Below are 17,106 nucleotides of genomic sequence, written 5' to 3'. Positions count from 1 at the left end.
GATTACTGTGTAAGAGTCGTTTATACAACAGGGTGGAAGAAGGGCATATGAAAGTCAGTGCTAGTCACAAACAGACTTCCAGTTCTTATTTTTTAAGCTATCTATGATATTTCACAAATCTCCTGTTCTGCAGGACACCTTTGCAGGTCCCATCTGCCTCTTTGCTCTGTAGTTGCAACTGTTTTCCCCATTTTCTAATGCTGGGCTACGTCCCTTCTGATCAGACGTTTACATCAGTCTTTGAACTCCCCTTGCTTTCTCTCCCATTCCAGTTTCTAGTCTCTCGCTCCTCCTTTTTTGGAGCTTAAAACAAAAAATTATATCCGTGAGGATCCAGACCTACCTTTTCTTTTCCTCTTCAAACTGGGAACATGGTCGTCCAAGTTTTTGGCTTTTTTCAGGGAGAGGATCTGCTCAGATGAAGCAGATGGTGCTCTATCGCTTTCACTCAGGGAACCAGCAGAGCCAGAAGGGCATTGCGGCAGGGGCAGGGGCATCTGCAAGCAGTTTACAAAATGTTACAGTAGGGAAAAGTTACTCTTCCACTCCACTTCCTTTGCAACCAAAAATCCCAGCAACAACCCAAAGAGACACGTCCTTTTTCCCAAATAACCCTCGACAGCAAGATTGTTAAGCATTCTGGATTTATGTGCTTTTGATGACAGGATCAAATTACTAGGAAGCAATACAGATAGATGAAGTGTAGTAAAGCTTAGCACTAAGCGACCCGTGGAACAGAAAGAGGGTCATAAGCCTGCTAAAGAACAATTGCTTCCTAACACTGTCCCTGCAACACAGCTCCTTCTGGCAAAGCACAGTGGGTTGTGGTTCTTATTTACCATGAAACTCCCATTTATTATCAGAAAAGATCACCAAGTAATCCAGCATCATCCATCTGTAACTTATTGTTTTGAACAACTTGTATTTGGCTAAAGCATCTTCCAGGGAGTCATCCAAGTCTGTATGTGACATTTTAAGTTTTTACTTTAATTTTAATCTCCATTTTGTGGACAAGGAATTCCCCATTCTGGCTTCCAGCACATTTCTTGCTATGACTTTATCCAGTCAATTAGAAAGTCTTTTTACAGTATTACTTTTAAAATCAAAGAACTGAGAAAAAGAGCTTCTTAATGCTAAAAGAGAAGCCATATTAGTAAAGATGACCCAGTGATGAACTGTAATAACAACAGATGGGTCTGTCTCACTCCTTACACCAGTCAGCCTAGATTTAAGCTTAAGGGTTTAACTGATTCTTCCACACATACAGTCTCTCCCTGAGGGGGAGGCAGAAAGCTTTTTGATGCCGACACTGGTTCCAGTATTTGCATACCACCCAACAAAAGCTTTGTTTATTTAGGAGGGAAAAGGAAGTTATTTTTGTGATCTAAACTAATGAGCTCCACAGCACGACAACACATCCTGTCCCAGCTCACTCTTGGAGAAAGATGAGGCATATCTCCTTTCCCGTAAAGCTTCCAATGTTTAGAGGTGACAAGACAAGTGACTCTGTCACATCTCTCACCTGGATTAGTATTCCCAGTGCCCACCACTATCAAGATTTTTATTTATTTATTTATTTATTTTATTTAAAGACACTTACAATTTCTTGAGCAACACGGAAGAAGAGGGAGACACTTCTGACTGCATGCCCAAAGTTGTCATAAACATTCACATAAGGACGGACCCATGAAGGCAGCTTGCCTCTTACATCACCAGTAGTGAACCTGTGTAGGATTGGGAAAGGAGATAATTATTTGCTAGGGTGGCCATCATGAATGAAACAAATGCTAGGTCAGGGTCCACAAAAGGACAAGGGAGGAGCACCAAGACGATAAAAGATTGAAACCCTGCAGTAGATATAATAGGGTGATGTCTTCACTGAGGAGAAAAGAACTTTGTTGATACCATGTACCATGCAATCAGCCAATTTTTATCTTTCGTCCATAAAATCTTTAACTGTGCAACAGTAACAGTAGTACTGAACTGTGACGTCCTCTCTGTCTCCAGTCAAGCCTCAGCATTGAAGGCTATCAAAAACTCTTGTTGCCTATTATATACATATTATAGTAATTAATTAATATTAATAATATTAATTAATATTATATTGGTGGATATTAAATACATCAGTATAGATTATATTGTTTCAGCAATCTTATAATCTTTCCCCATTTTCATCCTCCTCCTCTCAAAAAACTGCAGTGGTGGTGACTGCCTCCTCAAATGAGAGATAGAGAAAATGGAAAACCGTAAGTTATTATCACATAATTTCCAGTAGCATTACAAACACGAATTCAATAAATTGGCTTATTTCGCATGAATACCATTAATCTCTTTCTGCAGCTCCGAGACAGTATATTTTGGGAGCAGAAGATGACAATCTAGTTACTTTCTTGAAGCGGTGCAATATTTATATAACCTCTTATAAAAAATAATTTAATTACTTATGAACTGTAGCCTTCTGCAAACAGTAACATCAGCACATTGATATACAAAATACCAATATCCGTGTCGGGATATAAAGATGTGGATGTACGTTTATGTTCTAGAGCCAAGGTTTCACCTGTGGTCACATAGGAAGATAGCGCCATAGTCTTGGCGATGTCTGATGACCCTGCCGATCGCCTGATTAACAGCCCGGGAAGCTTGCTGACTGTACCACTCACGCCCGGATAAATACTGCAATAGGTGGGAGAAAGAATTAACGTTATTTGCCAGGTAAAATTTATTCTCTGTGCTGTACAGTCACTATTCCTTTCTAAAGAAATAAAAAAAATGAATCCAACAAGACCTACTGACAAAATCTAAAAGCCTTGGAAAACCAAATACAGGTTGACTCGAATACCACACCTGACTTACAGTGCACAGAAAACTCAGGCAGAGCTATTTAGTATACAGTGCACTGACAGCCTTGGTAGTACAACAGACTCACCGTATTATTTAAGGCCTAATAGCTACCCCTGCAAGACAATAAACTAAATTTATAGTGCCATTCATTCTCATGCCTGAAGCAATAGAAAACAACCCAAACCCAAAGCAAAACATAACACAAAAAAAACAAAACCAAAACACACACCCCACACCCCCAACCACCAAAACAAAAATCTCCAAACCAGCCAGCACAGGCAATTCTTCCTGCCCACCCTCTCTCTGGATGAAATAATTCCCTCAGAAATCAGGGATAACACACATACAAAGATTTTGACTGAAACTTTAATTGTACCATTTTTGGGCCTATATTTGATTGAGACCATGTCACTGGAGACAGAATTTTGAACCCTTAACGCTATTAAAAAAAAATGGTGACTTCTCATGACAAATTCCCAAGGACGTTTGACTTTTTGATATTCAAGGTCCCCTGAGGCTGGGAGGATAACAAAGGCCAAAATCCACAGAGACAAGAGGGAGAAACAATGACACGAACCGCAAAGAGTCAACAGTGAGAAGTCACCCAGTATTACCTGTGCACCTGCACCACTTCTTCTCATTTCATCCAGGAACTGCATCTTTAAAACGACTCTGGGCTCCATACGAGGAGGAAACGGAAGCCCAGTAATGATGACTCCTCGTCCGTTTATGTCCGCAAAGTCCAAGCCTTCACTGGCCTGAAGAGACAGTGTTTTCCATTATCAACAAGATTTGAAGTGACATTTCAGAGCAATTTGGCAGTTATCAGTCTTTTTTCCTCCATTAAATTAAATCCCTAGCCAAGTGCAGTTTATGAATACATATGAATAGTTTCAACTAGATTTTTTTGCTTTTACTACCAGGACTCAAAACTTGGCTTTTTCCTCTAGAAGGCCCTGGACAAAGCATAACCTCAGCCTACACCGTTAACGCATATGTCTTATTCCCGGATAAGCAGAACAGTTGTATTCAGAAGATGTCTTAAATGTCAGTCAATGCCTCTGTTTAAACCTCCCATACCCTGAATTGTTAACAAGACATGATAAGAACATAGAAAACCTTCTCCGACATTAAAAATGAGCAGAATAATTTCAAAGCAATAATGGAAAGCTACCAGAAATCTGCTCAGAATCATAGTGTCATAACCACCAGCTGTGCTGCTCAAGTATTTGTCGCTCATCCCCCCTGTACACGCTCACATCCCATGCTGTGCTGGCAAATCACTTTGTGAAATGAACAAAATCACAGTTGAACAGACTGAAAAAGAATTCAGAGGGAAAAAAAAAACCACCAACTTGGTTTGTTTTTCAGCTGAATCCATTCTCCTGTGTCATTTACCACACCACGCAAGCAGCAGTGATGAAATATACCATCAGGGATGGAAGGGTGCAATGACCAACTCTGCTCAACTTAAGCCAGCACTACCACTAAGAGCAATCACAGCATGCACTATAATCCATCGGGAGCTAGCAATCACGTAAGTTGTATTAATGGGTATTTTCTCATGGGCACAAGGGAAATTCCCCAGGCCAATGAGAGCATGAGAAGACCAACCTCAGACAAAAAAAAAAAAAACAAAAAAAAACACCAAAACCAAACCCTAATAAAAACACCCAACCTTTGCCCTTCAATCTTCCAAAGCAGGAAAGAAAATTCCTGTGAACTTTTAAAGACACTTCTAACTTTAAAAGCCTAGATACAGCTAGTAAAAGAACTAGAGTAACAGGGACCAAATCTCCTCTTTATAAACAGAACAGGTTTTTTAGTTTTCTTTCAGGGAACAGAGAACACAAAAAACTTGCTAGAATCTACTACCAATGTAAAAGCTGAGCAACAACCTGGGAAGGAACCTTGAAGTGATGATTGCTGAGAACCGAGCTAGTTTTACAGATTTTGACAACATGGTTCTTAGCAATTTCCAATTTTGCAATCTTACTATTGACCCTGTGACTACAACACACTAAAGAATCTATCCTTCAACTGCGTGTCACTGTAAAGCGTGGTATCTCCACAGTCGCTATTCATCTCAGGGGAATACACCATTGTTGGAAGGCAAACATTTGAGTTCTACCCAAAAAGAGCTATGTCTTTTCTTCATTGATCCAACAGACACTTTGGAGACTGGGACCAAAGGTTCAAAAGAAGTTGAATCTTCTCTTGGTAGGCAGTAAGCAGCAGCAAAAAGGCCCTAATAGTAATTTATGATTTTGCAAATATTTCCACCGATACCATAAATCAATTTATCAGCACTGGAAAATGTAAATGAAAGGCCATCAAATGTGCCCAGGGGACCTGAAGTTAATATAAATTCTTAAAGCTGAGCAACATTTTTGGTTTTCAGCAGTGTTGTTCTAACATGTTTGATTACAAAAGTTTCTTTTAATTCACAGAATGGTTTGGGTTGGAAGGAACCTTAAAGATAATCTAGTTCCAACCCCCCTGCCATGAGCAGGGACACCTCCCACTAGATCAGGTCACTCAAAGCCCCATGCTATCTGGCCTTGAACACCTCCAGGGACGGAGCGGCCTGGAGAAGAGCCAGGCTGAACAACCCCAACTCTCTCAGCCTGTCCTCATAGCAGAGGGGCTCCAGCCCCCAGATCATCTTCGTGGCCTCCTCAGGACTCACTCCAACAGGTCCACGTCCTTCTTATCCTGGGGGATCCAGAGCTGGAGGCAGCACTCCAGGTGGGTTCTCACCAGAGCAGAGTAGAGGGGTAGAATCCGCTCCCTCACCCTGTTGGCCATGCTGCTTTTGATGCAGTTGGCTTTCTGGGCTGCCAGTGCACATTGCCAGGTTATGTTGGGTTTCTCATCTACCAACACCCCCAAGTCTTTCTCCTCAGGGTTACTCTCAATCCATTCTCCGCCCAGCCTGTATTTGTGCTTGGGATTGCCCTGAGCCACATGCAGGACCTTGCACTTGGCCTTGTTGAAGTTCACCAGATTTGCATAGGCCCACCTCTCAAGCCTGTCAGGGTCCCTCTGGATGGTATCCCTTTCCACCAGCATGTCAACTGCACCATACGGCTTGGTGTTGTCGGCAAACTTGCTGAGTGTGCACTCAATCCTCCTGTCCATGTTGCCAACAAAGATGTCAAACAGCATCGGTCCCAGTACTGATCCCTGAGGAACACAACTCAGACATGGAGCCGTAGACCTCAACTCTTTGAGTGTGACTGTCCAGTCAGTTCCTTATCCACCAAGTGATCCATCTGTCAAATCCACGTCTCTCCAATTTAGAGACAAGGATGTTGTGCGGGACAGTCCAGGTAGATGATGTCAATTGCTCTTCCTTTATCCACCAATGCTGTAACACCATAGTAGAAGGCCACCAAATTTGTGAGGTACGATTGCCTGGAGAAGAGAAGGCTCCAGGGAGATTTTATTGTGGCCTTCCAGTACCTAAAGGGGGCCTACAGGAGAGCTGGGGAAGGACTTTTTACTAGGACACGTAGCGATAGGATGAGGGGGAATGGCTTTAAACTGGAAGAGGGCAGGTTTAGATTAAACATTAGGAAGAAATTTTCACTTTGAGGGTGGGAAGGCACTGGAACAGGTTGCCCAGAGAGGTTGTTGAGGCCCCATCCCTGGAGGTGTTCAAGGCCAGGCTGGACGTGGCCTTGGGCAACCTGGTCTAGTGGGAGGTGTCCCTGCCTATGGCAGGGGGGTTGGAACTTGATGATCTTCAAGGTCCCTTCCAACCTAAACCATTCTATGATTCGCCTTTAGTGAAACCATGTTGGCTGTCAACAATCACCTCCTTATCTTCCATGTGCCTTAGCATAGTTTCCAGGAGGATCTGCTCCATGATCTTGCCAGGCAGAGGTGAAACTGACTGGCCTGTAGTTCCCTGGTTCTTCCTTGAGCTTGTCCATGAGCTCCTTGTTCATCCATGAAGGCCTCCTGGCATTTTTCCCCAACTTCCTCTTTGTTGGGATGCATTGCTCCTGAGCTCGGAGGAGGTGATCCTGAATATTAACCAGCTTTTTTGGGATACTCTTCCCTCCAGGGCTTTATGCTATGGTACTCTGCCAAGCAGATTCCTGAAGTCGCCAAAGTCTACCCTCCTGAAGTCCAGGGTAGTGAGCTTACTGTGCACCCTTCTCACCACTCTAAGGATCTTGAACTCCATCATCTTGTGGTTGCTGCAGCCAAGGCTGCCTTTGAGCTTCACATTCCCTACCAGTCCCTCCTTGCTAGTGAAAACAAGGTCCAGCATAGCACCTCTCCTTGTTGGCTCCTCTATCAGTTGGAGAAAGAAGTTATCATCAATGCATTCCAGGAACCTCCCAGATTACTTATGCCCTGTTGTGTTGTCCCTCCAGCAGACAGCGGGGTGGTTGAAGTCCCCCATGAGGACCAGGGCTGTGAATGTGACGTTGCTCCTATCTGTCTATAGAGGGCCTCATCCGCTTGATCTTCCTGGTCAGGTGGCCTGTAGCAGACCCCCACTGTATCATCACCTGTCCCTGCCCTCCCTTTAATCCTGATCCATAAGCTCTAGGCTGGCTCCTCATCCATCCCCAGGCGGAGCTCCATGCACTCCAGCTGGTCATTGACATAGAGGACTATACCCCCTCCTCGTCCTTCCTAAAGAGCCTGTATCCTTCCAGTCCAACACTCCAGTCATAAGAGCCATCCCACCACGTTTTCATGATGCCAATAAGATCACAGCCCTGCAGGCGTGCGCATGTCTCTGGCTCCTCCTGTTTATCCCCCATGCTATGTGCATTTGCATTGAGGCATTTAAGTTGGGCGCCCGATGAAGCCGACTTACTGGCTGGAGTGGTTGATGTTGCTTTGTGCTGCACTCCAGGTGCTCTCCTGTTGACCCACAACCCTTTTCCAGGCTCTGGACACCTGTTGCTGGCACTGGCATCATACTGGTAGAAGTGGGATGGATTGAGGTACCCCTCCCACAGCAACTCTAGGTTAAAGCCCTTCTCACAAGCTTGGCAAGCCTCTCACCAAAGATACAACTATATAATCTGGTCTCAGATGAAACAAATTCTCAGTTACATTACCTTCCCCCGACACACTGCCAAAAAAGCAGCTCCATTGGATTTAGGACAGACAACTTTATCATAGTACGCATCCATTACCTAGAAGATAAACCAGTTTAAGCATGAGCAAGAATGGTATTATCCTATAAATAGAAACCAGTATTAGCTAAATTTGACTTGTATACTAAGACCCAAAATGTGATTAATTTGGCTTAGTATAATTTTCTTTACTGTTACTCATTGCGAATGTCAGAAGCCATTTGCTTAGCAAAATCCTTACATTACTGTGAAATCTAGAATACATCTGGGTAAGCATAAAAGATTAATATCAGATACTTCTGATGAGAAGGTAGAACATGGTCTGTCCTACATTTCTGCAGATCCTTGAGGAAAATAGGCAAACCGGGAAAGCAATTCAAGGATATTACTTAGACTAAGAACTGTGGCTATAAATAAACAAGATGAGGCTGCACAGTTCCTTAACACTCAAAGCATGACAAGCTGGGAGGAAGTGTGCTGCAAAACATTTAAAAGGTGCTGACTACTGAAGTGACAGATTTCTACCATCTCAATTACTCAGTACACATGTATGTTAGCCGGTTACATCACTGGATTTCAAATGAAGACCGTACCCCGCGCAACTGGCCAAGAGAGTAAAGGAAAGATGCATAGTACTATAATTCAAAGAAGGTCTCAGTGAGTTTTAATTTTATCCTAGAATAAAGTTCACACCCAAACACATCTTAGAGAAGGTATTTAAACATAAAACCAGTTTCTGAAAATGTTACAGGTATGCAATGCAAATAATCAACCTCTGTAAAGCTTCCTTTGTTCCTGGGTTCCACAAACATTGGCTTCACTTCTTCTATTCTTTTAGCAAAATCATGCTCCTGTTAAACAGATAAGGAACATATCAGAAATGGCATGTGAAAGTAAGCACATAGCAGAAGTGGTGTCCACAAGAAAGGAAACACTCAGGAATGGTCACCACAGACTTCGAGTGGCCACCACAAACTTCCCCAACACAGACTGTTCCTCTCTTGCCAAACATAGGAAGAGATGAAAGAAGAAACATGCAATCCTAACAACACTAACAGTGATTCCTTGCAGTTGGTGCAACTCAGACATTGCGCAGATGGGAGAACCATTTCTTTTCCTTCCAACTTGCAAATTCCCGACATCCATCTCCAAAGGACCCACTCCGCAGTATGACACCTCTTTCCCAGCATTCACTTTTAAGGAGAGGAGCATGTAAAAAAGAATTGTTCTACCAAGTCTCACCAGGGATGCTCAAGTCATGAGCACAGCAGTTACAAAAGTTACAGTTGCAACAGTTACAAATGAAAAACAAAAAAGAAATGCTCGTGGGATTTTTCCCCTAAGAGTTGAAACACTTAGACCAACTACAATTTGGAAGTTTAATAAAGAGAAGTCTGGTGAAATTAAATGAACTCTGAAATCAGATTAGATGACATAATGTATTAAGATTCTTTGGGGTTTGGTTCCTACAACACTGCATTTCAGTGCATTGCCATCAAAATATAAGTAGCCTCACCTGAGTTTTCACTTTCCAGATTTTATAATTTGCTTCTTAAGAAAGAATTTTTTAATGAGCGTGGTTAGACAGCGTAAGTACAAGCTGTCTGATGTGTGTAACCAAACCACCTAATAAAGACAGAGCAATTAACATACCCTCCAATATTCCAGGCTCTTATCCATGACAGGATATGATGGGAAGAACACCAACAGTCCATGTGGTACAACTCGCACAAGGTTACCTGCAATGACATAGGCAAGTGTACAGCTGAGGGCGTTTCCATCCTGGGATGGAGCACACAGACTGCAGAGTAAAAATAAACTAACAGCATGGGTTCCTTCTGACACCTTTTCTGCTTTCTTGACATGAATGTTCGTGTATTAGAAGTTGTTTCATTTTTTAAAATAATTTCAATAATCTTGTCATCAAGACACAAACTTTAATACAGGTACCTAACTAGCTTTCTAAAGTGTAGTGTCAACAGAATAAAAGGTATTATGAGCTACACCAAGCACTAAAGATCAAAGAGATACAACATCATCTGCCGTATTTATCCTTACAACAGTAGGATCTATTCTTAGATCATTTTCTCCACTCTTTGAATGTTTAGACTGCAGTGGACAAAGCAATGGATGAGGTCCCACAGGACTGCTTTTAACACTTCTCTGGTCAAATAGCACACACCTTACTGAAAAAAAACATTAATGTGATATTTTGTGAAAGCATTTCCTTAATTTCACCTTTTAGGTCAATCTGAACATCTCAGAGCACTCTCTTTTATTTCCTTCAAACATTTCAAGATTTAACAGATTCCTTTCAATTGTATTCCTTTCAATCGACAGGGAACTGCTGGAGCGACTCCAGCGAAGAGCAACTAAGATGATTATGGGATTGGAGCATCTGCCTTATGAGGAAAGGCTGAGAGAGCTGGGACTCTTTAGCCTGGAGAAGAGAAGGCTGAGGAGAGACCTTATTATGGCGTACAAGTATCTAAAGGGTGGGTTGAAGGAGGATGGAGCCAGGTTCTTTTCAGTGGTTCCCAGTAACAGGATGAGGGGTAATGGGCACAAGTTAGAACACAGGAAGTTCCGTTCAAATACACTGAAAAACTTCTTTACGGTTCGGGTGCCAGAGCACTGGCACAGGCTGCCCAGGGAGTTGTGGAGTCCCCGTCTCTGGAGATTTTCAAGACCCGCCTGGATGCAGTCCTGAGTAATGTGCTCTGGGCAGTCCTGCTTTGGCAGGGGAGTTGGACTGGATGATCTCTAGAAGTCCCTTCCAACTCTGAAAATTCTGTGATTCCGTATCTCAGTCAAGCTACACAAATGCTCTTCTTCTATTCTGTTGTCATGTGTTAAAATCTTGTAGTTCTATTATATTCGTAAAACATTACCAAAACAATAAATGCTGACTTAAGGCATGCTTGACACGGTGTCTTTAAAATTATCACAAGAAATTGCATTGACTTCTTGTAATCCTTAACTGCTCTGTGAATGATGCTTGGCTGCATCATCTCTGTGCACCGATTTTCTAGTTTGCCCCACTTTCTGATTGTGTTTAGGAACCACAGTTTTGTCCCAAACACAAACACCTGACAATAAAAATGAACTAACTTAGAAATATTAAACCAAGGACTCCAACTCATTTTTGTATGCAATTACACTAGCCAGCTGCCTGAGCAAACAGAAGCATACAAAACTAGACAGCATTCAGATATGCAATGCAATCTTTTACCTTTCTTGATCTTATTACATCTTCTTTAGTATTTCTCCTTCTAGGAGATCTCTAAAAACCCCGTGCAACAACCCATTTCTGAAATCCGCACGTTTCACTTACCAATTGTTTTCCCCAGAGAAGATAAATAATCCTCTGAAAACCTACAAAGAAGAAAAATCAAGTAACATTATTGTATTTCCTTTCCTGTTTTTCACACATACTGACTTCCTCTGACATTCATCTAAAATCTAAAATTCATACTCCCAGTTGCTCTCCTTCCTGTGGCAAGCACCCATACCAATGACACAAAATTAGTAATACCTTGACTACATAGTACTATTATATATTCATATTATTAACACTGAGGATGATCTAAGCTTCGATATTATCAAAACGTAACAAGTGGAAATGGGCAGCCACACGAGTTTTATGATTAATACTAACAATTTAAGGGAGAAAGTTCTGCCAGAGAAGTCTGCAGATGCTGCCAAGCCTGACTAATGTTACAACTATTTAAAATAATTATTGATGAATTGGGTGCGGCAAGGCTGCGGGGCAAAAAGGGTGAATTTGGTTACTATGGTTATTATTTACTTGTGGCGTAAGCCAAGTAAATTGCTTTTGCTTTGACTGAAAAAGTACTGCTCTATAATGAGTAGTATTCATCTGTTTCTTCCAGCCCTGAGTGAAAAGTCACCTGTTCTCTCATGCCTTTATGTTTCCTTCCTTTTAGTGCTGTCTAGTTTTGCATACTGTTTTCCCAGGAAACTTATATATGTAGGGGAAAAAAAAAAAAAAAAAGAACATATTTATTTTTAAGACCTACAAACACCTGTATCACCACACAGATGTTGTCAAAACACAGCAAACAGTGTGAATTCCCTTCCTTCAAACAATAAAAAAAGAGGTGTTCTAAGCCTTAGGGGGAGAAACCCCAACCTCCCTCCCTCGAAAGACAGTATCTTCAATGAGATACACTGACACGGCACACTAAGCTTCTGAAAACGAAAAATACAGTCCGAGGGTTTTCCAGACTACTTCTTTGTAAAAATCAATTACAATTGCTGAGTCCCTTTGCAGTTCTGAGGAACATCTGGCATTTTCCCCTTTTTTTTCCTCAGTGAAAGCTCATCAAGATCTATTTATTTTTCTGTATTGCTAAAAAACAGTAAGTCAGGCCTGCAGCAGGCTAAATTACAAAATTCTCAGCCAGAGGCCAACACATAAAAATGTGCATGCTACAGGAATACAGTTAAACAGAAGAACACATGTATCATACACAAGGAACTGATCCTCATTTCAAAATACTACAGAAGGAGTACAGCCCTAAACACAGTATGAGCACCAGTGTGATGCCACTCTTTAGCGACTTGAGAGAACTGGCAAGCACAGAACCTTTTGCCATGTGCACCAAAGCATGAAATTGCCTTTTAAAACTATATGCAGAGATGCCAACAAGACTATCCTATTGCACAATGAAAGTCAATATAGAGCAATATCAAGTTTTAGCCTTCCTTGCTGGCAGTACATTATGCTGGCAGCAGAAGCTGCAGCAGAAACACTGTCTACTCTGAAAAACAGAAAGACACAGGGAAAATGATGTAAGACCAGAGAAAAGCAAGAAGAATGATGATGAGAAGTTTGACAAATATTTGGGTGTATTTTCCTTAAGAAGGCACCGCAGAGGTAAAAGGGAGGCTGGTCACGGTGACAAGGTTTAAATAGAAGAATAGTTGTTGCAAAGGCCAGTCATGTTTCAAATCAAGTAAGCCTTCAGCAAAGAAATTTAGTGTGGGGCTCCATGCCAGTGAGGGTGGACTGCTCTGTAAGGGACGGAGAGGTGGTAGCTAAGCATGCTATGAAGGCGTGCGGGGCAGGGGTCTTGGCCCAGACCTGCAGCAACAGAGCAAGGCAAGACTCGGATGCAGTAGCCCAGGCTCAGTCACAAATCCAGATCATCAGGCAAAGACACGGTGATGGGGAAGGTCCAAAGTCAAGCCAGGAACGCAAGCCAGGTCAGTAAATCAGGAGCAGTGACAGCAAGGACCGTCACAGTCCAGGGATGGTGAGGCAGGCCCATAGTGACAGGCAGGTCTGAGGTCAAAATGGGAAGTCAATCAGTAGGTCAGGGTCAGATCAACAAGGTCCACGGCCAGGTGTGGTTATGATGGAGCTGGAGACAGATAGTTCTACAGCTCAGGCAGTGACTGAAGGCCTATGCCAGACCTTCAGTGGAGCTCCTGGGTGATGGCTGGGGGTGGAAGTCCCAGCTAAGCCTGGTAAGGGCCATTAAGGACTATTAGTGCACCCAGCGCCCTGACGTTTGATCCCTTCCAGCCCTCCAGTTCTACATTTTCAACAGTGGCTAAAGGGTGTTGTTATTCAGCACAGTGTTTATGCAAGAAAACAACTACAGAAACCACTTACTTCAGTAGCACCCTCCTGTAAGCAGAACCCAAAATGTCAGAACCCAAGACTTCAAAGCAGAATTCCACATGGAAGTTCATTACCTTCTTTCATAGGTAGAAGTAAGCACAGCTCCATCAGGTCCCTTAGGAATGATCCCAACCCAGAGCTGGTGTTTTTCGATAACATGAGGATTCTCCAAGCAAACAGGAAAAGGGCTAAAGAAACACAAAAGTAAGATCCCAGTCATACTCATTATAGGATTCCCTACTGGCTACCAACCCAGAACACTCAAAAATCTTGAGAGAAAACCTAAAATCACGAGAGCAGATTGTGCATTTTCAGTAGTGGTACCGTTCACACATCCAGATACTTACATCTGCATTTCCATTGTAAATGATGAGAGGGGGGAAAGAGTCCCGCTAGTAAGGATAATTGTCCTGACTCCCTGTCGAACAAGCTCGTGCATGCTGTATCCAGGGCTGAAACACCAGTAGCTTAAGGTCTTTCCTGTATCAAATAAAGAGATGACATTAAGAAGCAAGTTTGTAAGTGGAAAAATTAGAATATGACTAGCAGATAGCATATTCATCTGAACTTCTGAAAGTAAAATGGCCAGAAGTGAAAATTTCAGATGTATGGTATATTCTGCTTAGGTCCTTCCCACATTTAATCACTATGCCTGTTCAAAACATAGTTTAAAAAGTCATTGCTCCCTCACACCTTAGGTAGATTATACTTTTAATCAAAAGATGGTTACAGAAAAGACAGAGCATCAGGTCTTTTTGTCGGCAGATAAAACTACTCAGTCCTCCATCCACTGATTCACTTCCTGCTGTCAAGGACAATCACGGTATCACAGTATCACAGTACGCTAGGGATTGGAAGGGACCTCAAAATATCATCAAGTCCAATCCCCCTGTTGGAGCAGGAACACCTAGATGAGGTTGCACAGGAAGGCGTCCAGGCGAGTTTTGAATGTCTCCAGAGAAGGAGACTCCACAACCTCCCTGGGCAGCCTGTTCCAGTGCTCTGTCACCCTCACTGAGAAGAAGTTTCTTCTCAAATTTAAGTGGAACCTCTTGTGTTCCAGCTTGAATCCATACCCCTTGTCCTATCATTGGTTGCTACTGAGAAGAGCCTGGCTCCATCCTCATGACATTCCCCCTTTATATATTTATAAACGCTAATAAGAGCGCCCCTCAGTCTCCTCTTCTCCAAACTAAAGAGACCCAGCTCCCTCAGTCTTTCCTCATAAGGGAGATGCTCCACTCCCTTAATCATCTTAGTTGCCCTACGCTGGACTCTCTCCAGCAGCTCTCTGTCCTTCTTGAACTGAGGGGCCCAGAACTGGACACAATATTCCAGATGCGGTCTCACCAGGGCAGAGTAGAGGGGAAGGAGGACCTCTCTCGATCTACTAACCACCCCCCTTCTAATACAGCCCAGGATGCCATTGGCCTTCTTGGCCAGAAGGGCACAGTGCTGGCTCATGGTCATCCTGCTGTCCACCAGGACCCCCAGGTCCCTTTCCTCTACACTGCTCTCTAACAGGTAGCTCCCCATCCTATACTGGAACCTGGGGTTGTTTCTGCCCAGATGTAGGACCCTACACTTTCCCTTGTTGTATTTCATTAAGTTATTCCCTGCCCAAATCTCCAGCCTGTCCAAGTCTCTCTGGATGGCAGCACAGCCCTCTGGCGTGTCAGCCACTCCTCCTAGCTTAGTGTCATCAGCAAACTTGCTGATAGTACACTCAATTCCCTCATCTAAATCATTGATGAATATATTGAATAATATGGGCCCCAGTACCGACCCTTGAGGCACTCCACTGGTTACCGGCCTCCAACTGGACTCTGCCCCATTGACTACGACTCTCTGGCTTCTTTCCTTCAGCCAGTTCGCAGTCCACCTAACTATCCGATCATCCAGTCCACACTTCCTCAGTTTAGCCACGAGGATGCTGTGGGAGACCGTGTCAAATGCTTTACTGAAGTCAAGGTAGACCACATCTACCGCTCTGCCATCATCCATCCACCTCGTTATTTCCTCATAAAAGGCTATGAGGTTGGTCAAGCACGACTTCCCCTTGGAAAAGCCATGCTGACTGCCCCTAATAACCCTCTTATCCTTGATATGCCTTGAGAGGGCACCAAGGATTTCCAATTGGAAAGGGAAGCAGGTAGAACTGCAGAATACTGGGATGAAGGACAAACGATTAAAGTTACTGGAAAAAAAATAATAAAAAGATATCTCCACCCATGCTCTTGCTTGAAAAGAGAAGAATCCCTTCTACATCAGGAATTTCCAATGGCTATAAACTTTTCACCTAAACTTTCAATTTTTCCCCACAGTCAACTGCCAAACCTTTCAACTTCTGCTCAAATCTTTCGTGGGATGCGGATATACAATATGCGTGACACTGAAAAGGTGGCATACTATAAATTATCAACAGAAAGGATAAGGAAACACGGATAAATCACACTAGTCATTTCTCAGCTTATAGTTGTACCATTGCTGGTCTTGCTGAAAACTTAGCAACAGCTTTTCAGAGACAGTCAAAGGAACAAGGGAATGAAACAATCATCTGCATCAAGAACAAGAGCAGCCAAATAAAACATTAGCTTTTGTTTGTTTCTGATTCTGTTTTGCATTAGTTTCAGTTAAAAAAAAAAAAAAAAAAACACTAGCAGCCACATATCATGTGCATATCTTTTAAATGCTCACGCTTCATTCAAAGACGATATTTCCAAAAAGGAGTTGACGGTTTCAGGAAATCCCCAATAATATGTGCCCAGTGAGTCATTTACTGCTTAGAATTACAAGAGAACATTCATTTTAAGCTAAGGTTTTATCCTTCCATCTCATTTGGGCAAATCCACCGATACAATGGCCAGATTCTAGTAGAACCACGTCCCAAAATTTAGCAAATATTGTATCTTACTAAGTCACACTAAGAATTGGTGCCAACTGCAGTTAGGATCTGTATATGGACAGGCCAGTAAGTACCTACAGACAAGAGCAAAGTCATTTATGTCAGGAGCCCAAGAAATTCCAGCATAACAGCAAACTGTGCTGATATGGCCTAGAAGAGAACATCACCACCGTTCGCCTCACCAATGCTTAGTTTGAAATATACTTCCCTGTAACCCTGCAGGATGACTGCCAGGCACCAGCTGCCCAGTTCTTGGAGAAGCTGGCATTGTAGTACATTTTTAGCCTTGTGTCCTGCAATTATGTTAACAATATTAAATCCATTTCAAAGGTCCCGTTCACCAGCAGGAACTGTTGGATGTCACACAAAGTCGATCTCTGCAGCCGCTTTTTCCATCCCTGGTACGAGGACAGCTAATCCATGGAGAAATGGTTTGCTAATAGCTTACACCATGGTGATTTAGAGCAAACCAAGAGTTTTCATCTTCATGTAAAACTGTAACAGTTCGAGATTGCATTCGTGAGTGGCACCTGTGCACAGAATAGCTAGCTAGGGCAGTAATCTCATCAACCATCCACTTCTCCACACCAATTACAGTTTGC

The 17,106-nt window shown here is 42.8% G+C and overlaps 1 protein-coding gene across 1 annotated transcript in view; it reads right to left on the bottom strand.

Moving 5' to 3' along the window:
- Positions 1-17,106, bottom strand: part of RTEL1 (regulator of telomere elongation helicase 1) — a gene marked incomplete at its 5' end in the record, with an annotated part of 58,202 nt that overhangs the window by 19,178 nt on the left and 21,918 nt on the right. Inside the window, 10 exons of the mRNA XM_082491248.1 lie at positions 344-497; positions 1,601-1,724; positions 2,561-2,676; positions 3,459-3,602; positions 7,932-8,009; positions 8,723-8,800; positions 9,603-9,688; positions 11,284-11,324; positions 13,674-13,787; positions 13,947-14,079. Of these exons, the coding sequence (XP_082347374.1) occupies positions 344-497; positions 1,601-1,724; positions 2,561-2,676; positions 3,459-3,602; positions 7,932-8,009; positions 8,723-8,800; positions 9,603-9,688; positions 11,284-11,324; positions 13,674-13,787; positions 13,947-14,079 (1,068 nt within the window). The remainder of the gene's footprint in view (positions 1-343; positions 498-1,600; positions 1,725-2,560; positions 2,677-3,458; positions 3,603-7,931; positions 8,010-8,722; positions 8,801-9,602; positions 9,689-11,283; positions 11,325-13,673; positions 13,788-13,946; positions 14,080-17,106) is intronic.

The sequence above is a fragment of the Vanellus vanellus genome (assembly GCF_965231255.1).
Source record: "Vanellus vanellus genome assembly, chromosome: 15".
NCBI classification, from domain to species: Eukaryota; Metazoa; Chordata; class Aves; order Charadriiformes; family Charadriidae; genus Vanellus; species Vanellus vanellus.
Note: the sequence above shows the minus strand (reverse complement) of the source record. Positions and strands in the feature narration are given on the sequence as shown.